This window comes from Hakea prostrata, unplaced genomic scaffold (assembly GCF_041222555.1).
Source record: "Hakea prostrata isolate BN-2017 unplaced genomic scaffold, UWA_Hpros_2 contig_27, whole genome shotgun sequence".
Classification (NCBI taxonomy): Eukaryota; Viridiplantae; Streptophyta; class Magnoliopsida; order Proteales; family Proteaceae; genus Hakea; species Hakea prostrata.
The window spans coordinates 46,165-63,528 of NW_028291146.1; the positions used below are offsets into that span (position 1 = coordinate 46,165).

At 37.7% G+C, this 17,364-nt stretch overlaps 1 protein-coding gene across 1 annotated transcript; it reads right to left on the reverse strand.

Moving 5' to 3' along the window:
* Positions 1-5,505: 5,505 nt before the first annotated feature.
* On the reverse strand, positions 5,506-12,875 carry LOC148999187 (pleiotropic drug resistance protein 1-like). The gene is made up of 23 exons (XM_089141393.1): positions 12,372-12,875; positions 12,028-12,148; positions 11,836-11,924; positions 11,661-11,745; positions 11,381-11,540; positions 11,202-11,278; positions 10,904-10,957; positions 10,400-10,792; positions 9,995-10,276; positions 9,589-9,905; positions 9,314-9,474; positions 9,108-9,211; positions 8,842-8,992; positions 8,583-8,690; positions 8,329-8,480; positions 7,893-8,225; positions 7,514-7,804; positions 7,337-7,420; positions 7,103-7,236; positions 6,791-7,018; positions 6,524-6,695; positions 6,181-6,435; positions 5,506-6,092 (listed from the first exon to the last, which is right to left on the reverse strand). The coding sequence occupies exons 1-23, from the start codon at positions 12,764-12,766 to the stop codon at positions 5,835-5,837; spliced, it is 4,404 nt and encodes a 1,467-aa protein (XP_088997519.1). The 5' UTR covers positions 12,767-12,875; the 3' UTR covers positions 5,506-5,834.
* Between the last annotated feature and the right edge of the window lie 4,489 nt (positions 12,876-17,364).

Genomic DNA, 17,364 nt, shown 5'->3' on the forward strand with positions numbered 1-17,364 from the left:
CAATGGATAAATCCAACTAAACCGATCCTTCCGCTCATCGCAGATGACCCCGCAAAGCCATATAGGTGTGTAGATGAAGGTTTCATCAAGTCCCGATCAACCTTCAATTTTTGATACACTTCGTAGGAAATTAGGTCAGCTGCAGCACTCGTATCAATCAAAACTCTATGCACTTCCCGCCGTGCAATCTCTACCTTGATGACTATAGCATCATCATGAGGTAAACAAACGTCTCTTTCGTCTTCCTCGCTAAAGGTGATAGAATCTTCACCATTCAGCTTCTTCCGCTTCGCGCCTCTCCGGCTCCAACAAATTTGGATTTGGTTTTCGACTCCGGAATGATTCGGGCTCGGTCCCCCCGAAGATGGTAAGGATCGGTGACCGAGTAGCAGCTTCAATCACCTCCTTGCCTTTTTTAGACTTCGGGGCCTCCCTCGATCGTTCTGAACTAACCGAACGATCCCTCTTTGGAGCAGCCGCACGTGGCCCACGTGGCTCCTCCCTTCTCCTGCTAACAAAACCGGACAAATGTCCCCGAGATATCAATCTCTCAATATCTCGCCTTCGTATGACGACAATCATTAGTATAATGACCATAGTCCTTGTGGAATCGGCAATACTTTTCCCAATCCCGCTGCTCTCGGGTTTCAAAAGAATTTTAGGCGGCCACTTCAAAATATTTTTTCTTTTGAGGATATTCAAAATATCAGCCCGAGGAGCATTCAATGGAGTGTACTCACTTTTACCGGGGGATCTTTGGCGCCAAGGCTGGGATTTTCCAACCGGATCGCGAACATTTTTCTTTGGCTTCTACTTCTGCTCAGGAGCCTTTTGTTCCTTATTGGAGACTTTATTATCTCCTTGGTGTGCATCTAGAATCTCCATAACTTCAGCCTCGCTTCTCGGCATCTCTCGTACCAACTCAAGCATAAGTCGTAGGTATATCCCGTAGTAATAACTCCAGGAGTTTCCGATTAGTGAGTCCTGTGAATAGAGCAGTTCTGGCCACTTGTTCGTCCAAGTTTTCTATCTCCATCGTCACTTTGTTGAATCTTTTCAGAAACTCTCTAATCGATTCGCTCTTTCCTTGTTTGACAAGAAACAAGGTTTCTTCCGTTTTCTTGACCCGTATCCCACTCAGGAATCGCCCTATGAATTGGCGCGCCAATTCGCCAAAGTTTACAATCCTTCCGGAGGGGAGGTTTGAAAACCACTTTTGTGCCGCTCCAGTTAGAGATGAACCAAAAACCCCGCATAAAATTTCATCGAATTACCTCGAAACCGCCATGGTCTCGTTGGTAATAGCCGATGTGAGCCGTTGGATCTCCGGAGCCATCGAATGTTGAGAAGGTAGGCAAACGGAAGTTATGGGGAAACCAATATCCCGCAATTGGCTCAAGAAAAGGAGTCTTCCGAATGACCGAGTAAATATCCTCGCTATTCTTCCCTTAGCCAACCGCCCTAATTTCTCATTGATGTTGGCCAATTCTTGACCAATCTGGGTCGGGTGATCTTCAGCAATATGATCACGACCTCGATTAACACGATCATCCCGTGCTACTCGATCATCACGAACAGCCCGTCCTTCCCGAGCATTCCTCTCGTCACGAATCGCTCGATCATCACGAACGGTTCTTCCGACAAAGGTGAGTGAGTTCTTACCCCCGTATCCAACCTTGTATTTGAATCAGCTTGTACTCTCTTGCGGTCCGTCGAACCGATCGCCTCGCCTCGGTTGATCATCGATCCTCCGAAGTCCTCGGTCTCCTTCACGGAAATTCTGATCAACATTCCGGTCTTCAGCCAGTCTCTCGGTCACGTGGCAATGCACGTCTCCCCGAATCGCGTTGATCGTGCTCTTGTGGTAAAACCACTCGTCTGGTGAGCATGCGGAGTGCTTGGCTCACCTCCAAGAGTTGAATCTTTACCCGATCCAATTGATCTTGGATTGTATCAGGAGGAGGATTACGTCCTCCCTGGCCATCATCCACTTCGATAGGATTTTGGCTTTCCGGGGAATATCTCGGATTATTCACCTGTGTATCCGAACACCGGAATTGCGTTGTGCAGCTGCTGTTGCGGCTGCTGATCTAGTCACCATGGCTTTTCAAGTCTTTTCCATAGACGGCGCCAAATGATGCGTCCAAAATCTGCTCAGCCCTTGGATCTCCACGTGATGTCCTGCAAAACGAAAGCGTCAGATGTGGCCCGACCGCTGGGGTCGGGAGTCCACCTCCGAAGGCTAAGTCGCTTGATGAACCTAATCACAAACGGCTCGCTAGAAGCACGAGCTAAGGAATGAAGAATCGGGAAAGGTGATCTAGATAGCAGATCACGGATAGTTTAGGTCTATCAGCATGTATCCGAACCCGAGTCTCGTATAGTATTCTTTTTGATTGATTGATCCGTCCCTCACCTTGTATGGTAGTGAGGTTTATATAGAGTGTACCTTCGAATCTCCTTCGTTGGATGCACTTGAGCCTTCTTCGGGTAGTCGTTGGATCTTATCAGTTAGATCCGTTGAGCGATAGACTTCTACTAGTTTGGGCTAGTAGAAGACTCCTGAGATAACCTTTAGGTGGCGATGGTTATCCCTTCGATAATGATTCTCCGCAGCCGTCGGCTTGAGTCTCGCCATCATTAAGGTGGTTACCCTAACCCATAAGTAAGATTGGGGGCGGGGGGGGGGGGGAAAATTTTTTTTTTGGGGGCCCTCCCGGGGGGGGGGGGGGGGGGGGGGGGGGGGGTTTCTGCGGCGTGGCGGGGGGGGGGGGGGGGGGGGGGGGGGCGGGGGGCGGACAAAAAATCATCATCACAACCCACTATACTCTCTTTCTTTTTCCTCTTTTTGTTTATTTAAGTTAAATTTTATTTTAATTAATAAAAAAATTATTTTTTTTTTTTTCTTTTTGTTTTTTTTGGTGTGGGGGGGGGGGTGTGGGGGTGGGGTGTGGGGTTTTGTTGGCAAAGTAGGGGAGGGGGGGGGGGGAACCTTGCTCCTCCATATGCCCACCTTCCTGGACAGTATGGGTTAATTCTGGATGGTCATCCTAAAATGCTTCAAACTTGAAACCTAAGGACTGGTGCTTCTATTGAACTAGGAAAACCATCAGTGGGGTATGGTCCAAATCGACCAATGAAAAGACGGTAAACCAAGGAACTATCAAAACTGCAAAAGAAATCAATATTACCGAAAGCTCAGTCCAAGCTTTCCAAGATCAAATTAGCACCCTTCCTTTTGTTCGACCATGAGAAGTGTGGCCCTGAAAACTTCAGTTTTGTTAAACTGCAGCCTGCAATTACATTTTTGAAAGCATTTCTTGCAATGTCAGCATAGGGATCCCTCCAAATTTTTCATTGTGTTCCATTACTCCATTAAAATCTCCAACTAAGGAGCCTCCATTAAAATCTCCAATCTGTTCAATTGTCTCATAGCAGTCCAAGTATTTGCCCTATTGGTGGCCGGGGGTTTTCCATAGATGATAGATAATCTAAGACTGGTTGGGAGCCCCTGCAAAGACAAATAAAGATCTATTACATGTTCAAAAGAGAAAAGAAAGTGCAAATCTATAGTTGAATTCCAAAAAGTGCGATGCCACCAGATTTACCACATAGATCAACTCAAAAACATACATCAAATTTTAATTTATGCTTTAAATGAGAAAAATTAGAATTAGCCTACTTCATTTCCAAAAGGGAGACAAAACCCGCCCAGTTTACAAATTTTATTCAGATATTGGACTGTCAAGGGACAGTTCCATATAATGATATTCATGGCTACCTCTGCTGTGGATCAAGTAAACTAGTTAGTAGAAATTCAGCTAGGATATAAACAGAACAATCAAAGACATTATAGACAAGAACTGACTAATCATAAAACCTCTACTAAACTACAACCATGCACTACAATGAACTCAAACTCCACCAAAACAAGACTCAAAATATGATGTAATTTGCAGAAAATTGTCACCAGTGGCTTGAGGTCACCTGATAAAGCTATTGTAAAGCAGAAAACCTAAAATCAGTTCACATAATTCAAGATGGATGATTGACAAACAGAGAAATAAGACTTCATTCAGAGAAGGCCTAAATAATAGCATCACGAACACTACGATCAAAGAGCACAGGTTTTCTAGATCTGAATACCCAAACAACGGCTTACTTTAATGTTTGTTAATCCCAAATGTTAGAAGATTTAAAACACCGAGTATTGCTTATGTTCTATATAAAAACCTGGATGAAATATTCCAATTTATTAGATTCAAACCTGTTCCAATGCACTACTGATATACCCCTAAAAGGCATGAGGCCTGAAATGTCAATGGTTGGAAGGATTTGTTTACCCTAGGAAACAACCATTTATTTCTTGAAGTAGAAAAATAGAATCTAAACAAGCAACCTAATATTAAAGGAGGATTGGGTTTAAGAGATCTATTAGTTCATAACAATGCATTCCTTTGTAGGTTTTCTTTGAAGCTATTATGTGTGACTTGAATTCTTGTTATTGGTTTCCAAGATTAATCTGCACCAAGATATCTTGGTGGGTTACCCGAGTAATCTGTTTCTTGCAGTCTATGATGAAAGCAGAACCCCATCACTAATCTCTTTCTCGATGGGGATACTACAACCCGACTTGAGGGGTTGACTCGTCTACCCAATTGAAACTCTACATATATGCATCTCACATCCTACTATGAAGCTGTTGCGAGATTTGTGGGTTTTGGCTTTAGGGTTTTGGGTGAACAAACAATTATGGGAACACTCTAAAGGGAAAGAACATACAAGAGAGAAGGGGGAGAAGGGGGTTAACCAAAGATGGATGGGTCTGGGATGGTACAAAAGAGAAGAGTCTAATTCCTTGGTAACGATGATGTATCTATTTCTTGGGTTATCACAAGGCTCTTTAGACAGCAAAAGCTTGGTGAGGGATGTAACCCTTGAACCAGATGAGATTAGCCCAGGGAATGAGGGATGGGAGGGGAGGGGGGTGCAGATGTGGTTCCATGCAGGAGACATGGAGGAGGAGTTTGTAATGTCATTCTGGGTGTTCTTGAGAGATTCTGTTTTAATATTCTTCCATACTTAGTGAAAGTTCTTCTCTTCACATCCTATTGTAAAGTCGTCGCATGACTTCATGATTTTTGCTTTAAGATTTAAATGAGAGTTTAAAATGCCATTTTGGATGTTTTTGAAAGATTTCATTCTAACCTTCTTTCATGCATGGTTAAATTTCTTCTTCACCTATGGATGTAGCACATTGCTTTAGGGTGTGACGAACACTAGATTTCTACATTGCTTTTGTTTTATTCGTTTTTGTTCATGATTTATGGGTGCTCGTTTTAACAATGTCTCTAGTCATGATTGAACAGTTTACTAGCTCATTTCTTGATAATTCCTTCCCATTGGGTGTTCTGGAACAAAAAACCATGTAGGTGATGGATAAGTATTATCAAGGGAAGGAAAGTTCAGTATTAGTCAGAGAACAACAATGGGAGCAAAATTTGGAAGAAAAAAAAATTGTGACCCTGCTTAGTATTACCTGAGAACAACTACTTCCAACAACAAAAACAAGAAATGTTTGAAAGATCCATTTATTCTCACACTAGTTGTGCTTCCACTTTACAAATAATAAATGTTTTTTCTAAATATAAAGTTCTATCAAATACAGAACAGAAAGAAAATCCAAAATCCAAAATTCAAACTTGCAACAATGATAACACTGATATATTCATTCACATGTTGAACTGATGTTTCCATTTTAACTTGTCTCCACTTTGAACGCTCAAATTGTTGTATACATGGCTCAATAGGCAACTGGTCACTTGATCTGCCACCTATCTTCTCTGGAAATTAAACATCTTTATTGAAAAACCGAAGATGAATGCGAAAAGCACAGCAAATGCAACAATCACTGCTGCAACAACTCCTAGAAAATCATGTTTGAATCCAAAATAGTCCCTGACAAAATCTTCAACTGTCCCCCCTGAATCAAGTTCATCCTTCATATCTCCAAACTGAGACACAACTAATCCATACAATGTCCAAGCAACAGGGCAGATCCAGTAGTACCACCTCCACCATATAGGAATTTTCTACAATGAAACAAACAACACTAAATAAGTAACTAAGAAGTGCATTACTTCCACACTTCAAATTCAAGAGAACATCACCAGAACTTACAGTTCTTGCAATTATGAATCCTGAGAAAAGGTTCCACAGTGAATAGAATGCTGCTGCAACTATATTAGAGATGTTCTGGTTGGGTGTCATACCCACTGCCATCATACCGTAGAAGGTGAAGTATAACAGGGTGAAGAAAGTGAAAAATAGATACCATAAAAACTTTGCAGCTGTCCATTGGAATCCAATCATTGCATACACAATGATTCCATATATTAGAGACTGGAAAGCTATATGTGGAATCTCAATCATAACCTGCACCAGAAAGAAGGATTTTAATAAGAAACAGCTATAAAAATTAAGCCTCATAGAGTTGAGCTTATTAAGAAAAAAAAGTGATTACTTGTGCAAGGGCATATGCCATAGCTGAATACATTCCAGCAGCTCTCTCTCTGTAAAATACTGTCCTTTCGACATCTATAACTGGTTGTACACCACCAGCATTTTGTATCCCAAGAAAGAGAACAGCACCATACATAGAACCCATTGCATTAAAGAGATCCTGTTTCTTCTTGCTGCATTTCAAACGTTTTGAAAGCAAATTAAAATTTAAGATTTAAATTGGACTAACAAGTTAAAGTTGTTCATACACTGCCATAAGATGACTTACATTTTGGACCCAAGATCCCAAAACATTGACCCGAGCATCACAGCTATGAAAGTTGTGAAGAAAAGCCTTACAAAAGTATATGATGGGTTTCGCCAATATGACCAATGTTGTTTCCATAGACAAGCTTCAAATTGGACCAAGAAAGACTGAGAATACTGCGTAGGGAAATAGAGCTCCTTGGAGTCAGGTGCAGGTTTACTCAGTTCCTTGATCATTGCATGGTTCCTCCTGAATGATTCATTTATAGAGAGTATGGATAAGCAAACTTGCTTGCATTTGTAGCAGAAATAGGATATTTACAAGGAAACTTACTTGTACAGTTCTGAATTCTTATATATATCAGCAAAGTCTACCCCCAGAGCTGCTTCTTGAGCTGAGCTTGTCACTTCCAACATCCATGTTGCTGGATTATAACCATCTTTTATCTTGCTGACTCCTTGCATTGCCTTGATGGAGCAAAAAACATGTTCATCAACCACTGTACTGAAATTGGAAATTCTACAAGATTCACATCTTACCCATATGAAAATGCATATTTTGGCTCACCTCAAAGTACGCAATCATTTGATGACCATGTTTCCCCAGGGGGCCTACATATATTTCTTCTCCACCTTGCTTCAGCAAGAATAGCTGTTCCACAATGTTAGAGAAGCATAAATTATTTTGCAAGAATTATCAGAGCCGTAACATGATGCTAGTCCATCAATCTCAAGAATTTCTAACCTCATCAAAAGCATCGAATATGTCAATGCTGGGTTGATGGATGGTGCAAACCACAGTTCGTCCAGTATCCACGATGTTTCTCACTGTTCTCATCACTATGGCTGCTGCCCTTGCATCCAGGCCAGATGTTGGCTCATCCATGAATATAATTGAAGGGTTGGCAACAAGTTCAACTGCAATAGTTAACCTCTTCCGCTGTTCAGTTGAGAGACCATTTACACCTGGAAGCCCAACAAGTGCATCCCTCAAGGGATTCAGTTCTACAAGACTCATGACCTCTTCAATGAACATCTGCAATCAATTGGTATAACATTTAGGACGCACCAAAAATTTCCAAAAATAGTACCAACCAAAGGATAAATGTCTCTGCCACCTATACCTTTCTAGTGGAAGATTCGATTTCAGGAGCCAACCGCAGCCAAGCAGAATAAAGCAAGGATTCATATACTGTAACATGAGGGGAGTGGATATCATTCTGTTCACAGTATCCTGATATACGAGCAAATGTTTCCTGTTTCTTTGGGTGTCCAGATATCTTGATGCTTCCTTCAATGTATCCTCCAGTTTTCCTTCCAGCCAACACATCCATCAAAGTGGTCTTACCAGCACCGCTAACACCCATTAGTGCTGTTAGAACTCCCGGCCTGAAAGCTCCACTCACTCCCCTAAGAAGCAACAACCGTTCCTCCATAACACCTTTGTCTTTCATTTCCTATATATTCAAATTAAATCAGCAACTATTACAGCATCAATAGAAACTGAAGCAATAAGTCCTATTCTGGTACTCAAAGTTGCCAAATTGAAACCTAAAGTACCTGTGGCATGTCAACTGAGTATTTGATTTCATCAAAGGTAATGGAAAGAGGCTCAAATGGAAGAACCATTCCCCTCTTCCTGTTCTGATTGGCATTGACTGAAGACATTCTAGAGGATGAAGCTCCAGATGTGCTTCTATTAATTTCATCTCCTGTTTATGTGTCATTTTGATTATAACAATGCTCCACAAGGTAAATAAATTAAATAAATAGAGGAAATTTTCAGATTTAACCATCTATGGATGAGTTCATACCCACAGAGCTCTTTCCTTTGGATGACAGCTCAATCATTTCCCCATTTGTGCTTGAACTTTTATCATCTGGACTCTCTTCAGAGAGAACTGCCTGAGGTTTTCCAAATGCTGCAAGAAGTTTTCCCAATTATTAATAGTCATCATGACTCACTAACATAATTTTGCAATATACAATAGGTTAACTTGTGAAACTGAAGAAGGAAAAGTTCTACAAGATAACACTTCTGAAGAAGGAAAAGTTCTACAAGATAACACTTACGGTTGAGATAATCAAGAGCTAATGTGAATAAGCCATTGAACAAGAAAACATAACCAATCAGTGCCCCTACTCCAATCCAATACCAATAAGCTTCAGTGAAGACCCCACGAGATTTCAGAACGGCAACTCCAACAGTTTGTCCATTGACTATCTGTAACGTGGAAATAAAATTAAAACCTCAGATTACCTTTAACAAGGACATTGTTTTCAATTTTAGTTGAACTTCTTTTGCTGTTCATTAAATGATAAAAGGATAAAAGCATTACTTTTCCCCAGCTTTTCCCAAGGAACTCATTCACAGCTAATCCAGTTTGTCCATACATCATGGGAGAGATCCAATAGCCCCATATCCACCACTTCTTTATATTTTCTGTGACAGAAAAAGAAAGACTCTCTCACAAATTTTACTTACAATACAGTATGTGAGTGAAAACAACAAATGAAATATCGATTTATAATAACGAAAGCATACCTCGTGAAATCATAAATCCACTAAGAACCATGAGCACAAGTAACACAAAGGCACCAAACACCTGTGCGACAACCATATTCCTTGCCACTGAAGCAATCAAACGGAACAATCCAGATGCCATTTGATTAATACACACAAATATAAGGAACTGTTTGAAAAGTCTGCAATAGAAAACATTCTTCTGGTTAGCTGTCTAGAGAATCAACAACCAACAAGATTACAAATAGAATTTGTTTGTACTACTATAGACAAACACCTTTCTACTTAGTTTTTACCTTCCAGCATTTGAATCATAACCCATAACATAGTAGGTTATGAACACCCAAGCAGCAACTTCAAGAAATGTGATAGGGACCTTTAGGATCCATGTGGGCAGTGAGTATGACCATGAAGGATAGAAAAGGAGGTCTCTTTGCTTGTAGAATACGGGAAGCTTCATAATAGTCATGGCAAGCTCTGCCATTCCATTAAACATAATAATGTTGAGTGAAAAGAACAAAGCACCCATATAAAGTCCCCCTCCAGTATCTGAAGTTTTGTCCATCTCAGTACGTAGGAAGACGGTCATGGTTATCAATGCTACAAGAACTATCTGTCAAACAAGAAACAGCCCTCAGAATTAGAGACATTAGTAGAGAAACTCTTAAAGATATACTTTTGATAAAAACTGCCCCTACCAACCTGCACTGTCTTGAAAATGTAGATAAATGAGTTTCTTTTCATCAACAATAACTCTCTTTCTGTGCAGGCTTTCAATAGTTCCTTCTTGCTAATACCATAAGTGTCAGTAGTTAGGGCAGCAGGGTGACTCTTGCTCTTATCATATGGGGTGGCAAGTTCATCTGCTAGTCTGTGACCAACATGGAATGACTGGAATGCCGCTACAAATTCATCAACAGTAATAAACCTGTAAGGTTCATCTTTGGATATCCAGTATTGTTGTTGATCTTTCCTTGATGTAACCTATCATCCAAATCATCAAATTAATATAGTCCCATCACCTCAAGACGCTTCTTTAAGCAACAAAAAGAAACAAACGAACAAAAAGGAAAGGGTTCGGAAGCTGGATAATTGAGGCAAACTAACCTCTTGCAAGAAGTCAGCTACTCCCTTCCTTGCAGGACATTTGAATCCCGCAAATTCGAAAAAATCAAGCACGTGTTCACGTGGCCCCTGATACACAATCTGCCCATCTGATAGTAGAATAATGTCATCAAATAGTTCATAAGTTTCTGGTGCTGGCTGGAGGAGAGAGATGAGAGCAGTTCCGTTTAGAATCTGAATGGATTGCCTAAGTGAATTCACAATCTGAAATGTTGTTGAACTGTCCAAACCAGTTGATATCTCATCCATCAAAAGCACCCTAGGTGCTCCAACCAGCATCTCCCCTGTTGTGACTCTCTTTTTTTGTCCTCCAGAGATACCTCTAAGCATTTCATCCCCCACCATGGTATCAGCACATATATCAAGTCCCAATATCTAGATTTCAGTTCAATGTGGAGCACCATGAAAATTGATCAGCATCTTATATGGTAAGCTAGCAGTTTCCAAATCTCCGTATTTATATAGGTGGGGTTTTAGTGCTAATACCTTCAGAATATAATCAGTTACTACACTGACTTCTTGTCCTTCAATTGATGATGCCTGCAAAGATGGAAACCAAAATCCTCATCTCTTGACACCAACATATCTAATCGTCATTAATGTGAGTTGTTAATTTTTCAATCATATTCTCTATGAGCATTGGCAATTCTGAACTGAAACTTGTGAATTTCAAGATGAATAAGAAGCTTCTTGGGCAATGGACCACCACAATTGTTATCCTGGAAAATACAAGTATTGCATCTTGAAATACAATTAGTATAAACTTAATGAGAGGATACCTTACCTTCAGGAAAAGATCAACATCTGGATCGGGCTTAATTTTTGCCTCCTTTTCCCTTCTTGCCAGCTCTTGCAACATTTCTGCAGATTTCCATATTTGAAAACAAATGATTCAAACTTGATATCATTCATCAGGCTCAAGCTTGTCAACTAGCACTTTAAAAGTTGTTACATCCAACATACCATAACGGGTTCCAACCCCTTGACATCTAGCAGAAAAGGCTAAGGTTTCTCTTACGGTCATCTCCCCTATGTGGAGATCACGTTGACTGATATAAGCCGCTGTTCTTTGTGGAACAAACTCATTCATATCATGGCCATTGTAAGTTATTCTCCCAGAGTACTATTGAGAATTCAACAGAAATAGGCGTAAGGTTTCAGTACAAAATATGATTTACAAAATAGGTATAGAAGAATAATTAGAGTTTCAAAAAGAATAATATAGGATGTTTGATTTCTTTACTTCTAGATCTTTATCAGGCTTTCCTGCTAAAGCCAACAGCAATGTGGTCTTCCCAGAGCCCGGAGGTCCTAAGAGCAATGTCAATCTGCAAAAATTAAATTGATTTAATGACCAAATTAAACTATTGGTTTAAATTATGGAAGTTATAACTGAGTTTGCATCGGGGTGTCCTCACCTGCCTGGCTTGATTATCCCACTAACATCGTGAAGGATTTTTAGTTCTCTCTTTTTATTTTTAAGAACACCGATGCTAACCAAGAGACCCTTTCAACCAGACACCGAAGTACTTGGTAAGTATAATGTTTTGAGAAATAAACAATATGTTTGTGCCTAAAACTTCACATCGAATGATTTAAAGGCTGAATACCTCAATAAAGTTTTTCGGGAAGTTGATCATCGAAGGTAAAGCTCTACTTCCCACATAAGCTTCTGCTGCTACATTTACATGCTCAAAGCGGACTTCGATGGTGGGAAGTTCAATTCCAACTCTGAAAATAAAGAAAGTTGGATAAAAGTGTTATGTACTTAGCAATTACATCCAAAGCTTCAAAGTTAATGCAATTGATTGAACAAACCCTGTAACATATCACATAATCCTATAAAAGCAACTCTCCCTAGGGAGACAGATCTAGATTGAAAAAAGAACCTAAACAGAGCATGCTAATGTTCATATTTTCAAAAGAAAGAATGGTGAAGAGGAGAATTTCTCACAGATCAAGACGTTGTCTGAGCTTCAACAAGAACTTTTCATTGTCCTCCTCCGCAGCGTTAAGCAATCTTTCTAACAAAATTTTCTTCTCTGTGAACCCAAGAGTATCAATATCAATTTCCTTTTTCTCTCCTTCTGCTATGGCAAGTACTCCTTTTCTTATACGATCATAAGTTGGTAATCTTTCTATGGCAGCCCATATCAAAGCTTCTTCATCATCAACAGCTTCCCCTCGAGATACAGATGATCTAGAGAAGACATCTTTCCTACTGTTTCTCCAACTTGAAGAACTGTTAGCACGTAAACTGCCATGAAAACTACCACTCCTGATGCTTCCCCCACCATGGAGGTTACTACGGACACTGTCTAATCTGTAAAGCTCAGCAGCAGGATCCATCGAAAGATCCAATACTGCAAAACCCACCTGAAACGAGATCAAGACCGAAATGGGTGTTCTCTCTACTTTATAGAGAACTTATAAAACAAAGGCAACCTAAATCAAACATAGGCTGCTAGCCTGCTAGGCGTTCACTGTTAAGAAAGTTCTGGTCATCATTTTGATTAGTCCAAATCCAAATGTCACTTTCAAGCTTATTTGTCAATTATTAAAAGCTCCTAAGAATTCAAACATCTAGAAGGGGTGTATTTCAAAAAACCGAAAAAGATAATATTTGTTTTCTTAGTAGCTCTTTCCCCCACATAGAAAAGTTTACAGCTTTAATCAGAATTTCATGGGGTTCTAATCTAAGCAATCTCAAATTTAATGAAAAGAGGAGTACCTATTAGAATTTTCAACTGAATAGGTTGAAACGCTTCTAAAAAGTTCTTTATTTGCCGAAATGGTCAAATCTATTTGATGTATTCTACTCTTTTTTCAGTTTGGTTCTTATGATTGATTTGTTCTTCTAGGAATAAGGAAGACGTGTTTGAACTGCAAATCTGTGTTTTGCCCTATTTTTCTAACAATAATGGTGTGGACTTTTATTGTGAATTCCTAATTTCTTGGTGTGTTCTTTGTATCGATTGCGTATTGGGTTTTTTATTTGGTCTCCCTTGCAGCTGAAACAGGTTTGTATTCATTCACTGTTCACAAGCGTTGAAAGCCCTCAACGACCAGCCCAGCTAATGTGATTAGGCAGTTGGGCGACTTGCTTCAGAAATTTTGGAAACAATTATTAGGGGTTTTGGGATTGGTAGATACAAGGAGTTATTTTGTAAATTTATAAATAATTAAGTCTTGAATATAAAAATAAAAAAGTTTTATTTACAAATATACCTCATCTTTTAATTTTCAACCGTTAGATCATTTTTTGATTGCGTGACACAATCAGGACCAATTGGCAGTAGCCAGTAGCTATTAGCCCACCCCCTTTTATTGAGAACTCTAGATCTTTACCCTCTAGAACATCTCTAGAGGACTTAAAATAATTATGATTTTAATATAAAAAATAAAGAAAAAATCAAAAACTGAATAGAGAGTGATTTTTGGATTTTTAGAATAGTAAACTCTCTCCTCACTCTACATTGCATACACTCATTAGCAAGGAGTCAAGGGCAGAACCAAAATTAGCATTAGGAGGGAGGGGGGAGGGGGAAGAATGAAGTTGAATCACGTCCCCAATAAGGAAGCAATAATGCTTTTTTACCACACATTGAATAGGCTCATGTAGGACTCATTCGAGTTCCACCTCTGAATTATTTTATCAGGTAAATTATCAGTAATGATTTTTCCTTAACAAATATAGATAAATTAAAACAACAATAAAGAATAGGAAAAAAAAAAAAAGCACATGATTTCAAAGTATAAAAAATTAAATGCAAATCAATTTTTTCTTAATAGGAAATGCAAACTTTTTTTGGTGTGTAGGAAATGCAAACCAATGGCATTCTAAGTTACCTTGTTAGCCATAGACATTTCATTCACCATATAAAATCAAATTAAAAAAAAAAAAAGGGATAATTATTGTTGCTCCCTATTATTTTGATTTTATTACTACTTTATCCCCTGTACTTTTTTAAACTATTATTCCAACCTTTAACTTTGTCTACAATTACTAATGCCCCCTACCGTTAAGCTCTGTAAGTTTACTGATGATGTGGCATTTATATATATTTTTTAAATTCCAAAAATAATCCTGCAAATATCTTTTTACTTATTTGCTCTTTTTACTTACTTGCTCTTTTTTTAAGTTATAATACTACCCTTAATAGGAAAATCTTAACTTTAATTTCACTTTTCTTTTTTAAAAAGAAACCACCAAATAAAGGAAAGATGTGATTTTTTTTCTCTAAAAATAAATTACCAAATAAAAGAAAGATGCAATTAAATAGAAACTAAAATATTAAGAAATATCAAATTTAATTAAAAGCTGAAAGTTGAAAATCACCTAATATATGCTGACCATTATGTATGTTACCAAATTTTCTATCAATTAGATCTTATATGCTAATTTGTTTGTAAAATTTCCATCATGGTGATTATGAAAAATTTAAGTAGAATGTGAAAGTTTGAATAATCATAAGTATTTGGTCCCACCAAATCCAAAACTAATTTTAAAATATAAGATTTTAAGAATATAAATTAACATGAAATATAGTTTCTATAAATGAGGGTAATGCCATATTTTCACTTCTTAATTTTAAGGGCAAAATAGACATTTCAAATTTGATGTTAACAGCCACTTAACACCATTAGAAGTGAGGGGGGCAATAGTAATTTCACAAAGAAGGGGGTTTGATTAGTAATAAAACCAAAGTACAAGGGGACAATAGTAATTATCCCTAGAAAAAAATAAAGAAAGAGAGACTATAAAATCAATACAAAAAAATAACAAAAAAAATACAAAAAAAGGAAATAAATAAATTGAAAAAGAAAGATAATATCTAATTGTGGAGAAGTTTTTTTCAAATTTTCCTAAATCTACATTTGTAGAAAGAGAAGAGAAAATGTAGAAAGAAAAGTGAAAATATGAGAAGTGAGAGAACAAATAGGGATTGAAGGGTTAGTTTCTAATTAGGAATGATATTCTCAATATTGAGGGGGCGACTAAATAGTGATATTTTACATGTGAGAAGAGAAAAAAAACAGAAGAAAAAAAAAATTTAAAGAAACTAATCAAAATTTTAAAAAATTTAGGAGCCATGGCTCCCTGTGGCCCCAATGTAGGTCAACCTCTTCTCATTAGACGTGTCTTATATCATAAATGAAGATCAATAAAAAACATTTACTAATTAATCTAGATTTGATTTTGCAATTTTTTATGTAAGGCTAAATTAATACACTTTCCTGAAAAAACAAAGAGATTTAGTATTTAATTAAGTCAAAAAACTTTTCCTTTAATTTTTATTATATTATTATAAAAATAGTACAACGCTAATCACCTAAGAAAAACCTTGCGCCGCAGTATTTGAAGATTAAGTTTCACAAGAAAGTTGGGTTGAATTTCCTCTATTCATTTAGGAATGTTTTCAATTAATGTAAAATATATATATATATATATATATATATATATATATATATATATAAAAAAAGAGAGACTAATCTTTATTCTTTACCATAAAAATCAGGCTAGGAATTGTGCTTGTGTGGTGCGTCTGATTTGGTAATATTTGTGGTGTCCCTTATTAGATGCACGCCATGTGAATTTCATTAAAATACCATGTATATAATTTAACTAATTTAAGTGAAAACGAAACTGATTTTTCTTTCAAATGAATCAAATCATATTTTGAATGGTTAAGATTTAATAAAATATAGACGGTGTAGGTCTGAGCACCAAAGCACTACCGCATCAGACACGCGTGACAAATAAAATCCATATACTCGTGAAGTTAGGCGCACGGACCCCATCTAATTAAGCTTTTAAGCTTTTAAATGAGAGGCACAATTTGCTCTGCTAGTCCAAATGCCTTGTTGTTGATGCATGAACTTAAAGAATACTAAATTGAATGGCTAACCATTAATTTGTGAAAGATAAGGCTCCAGCACGGCATGTTAGAATATTAATGTTAGGTTGAATTTACAAATCTCTGACTATAATTTGTTAGGGTTAGACTTTTAAAATTCATAGTTGCCTGTGAAATTTCAACATGCGATTTAATTATACACTCTCGTAGATCTATCCTCTTAAATGGCGGAGTCGTTGTTGAAGACTTTTGTTCAAGTAAAAAGATTACTCCCATGGAACCTCAACAACTTTTTGTTTTATTTTTTTTTTGGTACTAAAGAAAAAGTTGTTATTAGTTACTGTCAACAGCTACAAAGTTTAGTAGTATCTATTACTATTAATGTTTTATGATATTCTACGGAGGATATGTATGCCAAATGCTTAAGCCACTGCCGCCTGCCGGAGTGCAGGTCGACTAGAATCCTTAATGTTTATACACTTCATATTTTCTACTATATTTAACAAAAGCGGAACGTAAGTTATTGGCCACGTATCGCGGTTCTGGGGTGAAAGTAGATCTCGTACGTCCTTTTCATCACATCATATTTCTTCGAGTTGAAAATTTCTTTGTTAGCTTGGTCCATTCCATCATTTATCCTACATAGTAGTGCATTAATCATATTACCTTTCATACTTTATTTCCCTTTCATACCTGTCAAAAATCACCTACTGGTCCTACTGTATCGAAAACCACTGGCATATAAATAAATTTTTGGTTAGGATGGGGTAGATGGATGATTTCTGACAAGGTTGAGGAAAGAGATGGGTGAAGAAAAAAATCCCTTCTTCCACTTTTTAAGTAATTTTTGAGAACATTTTAGTAATTTAATATTAGAGTTAAAATTACTATTATGAGAAATGCCTGAACAATTTAAAATGTAAAATTGGGTTTCTGAAATTTTTATTTAGTGGTGACATCATCACTTAATCCAATTCTTAATAGCAATGTGATATTTGTAATTAATTTTGTTCTGAGATAATAGATGCAATTGATTATAAATTAAGGGGGAAGTCTATATGTAATTTGTCTTATAATTTTTTTTTCCAC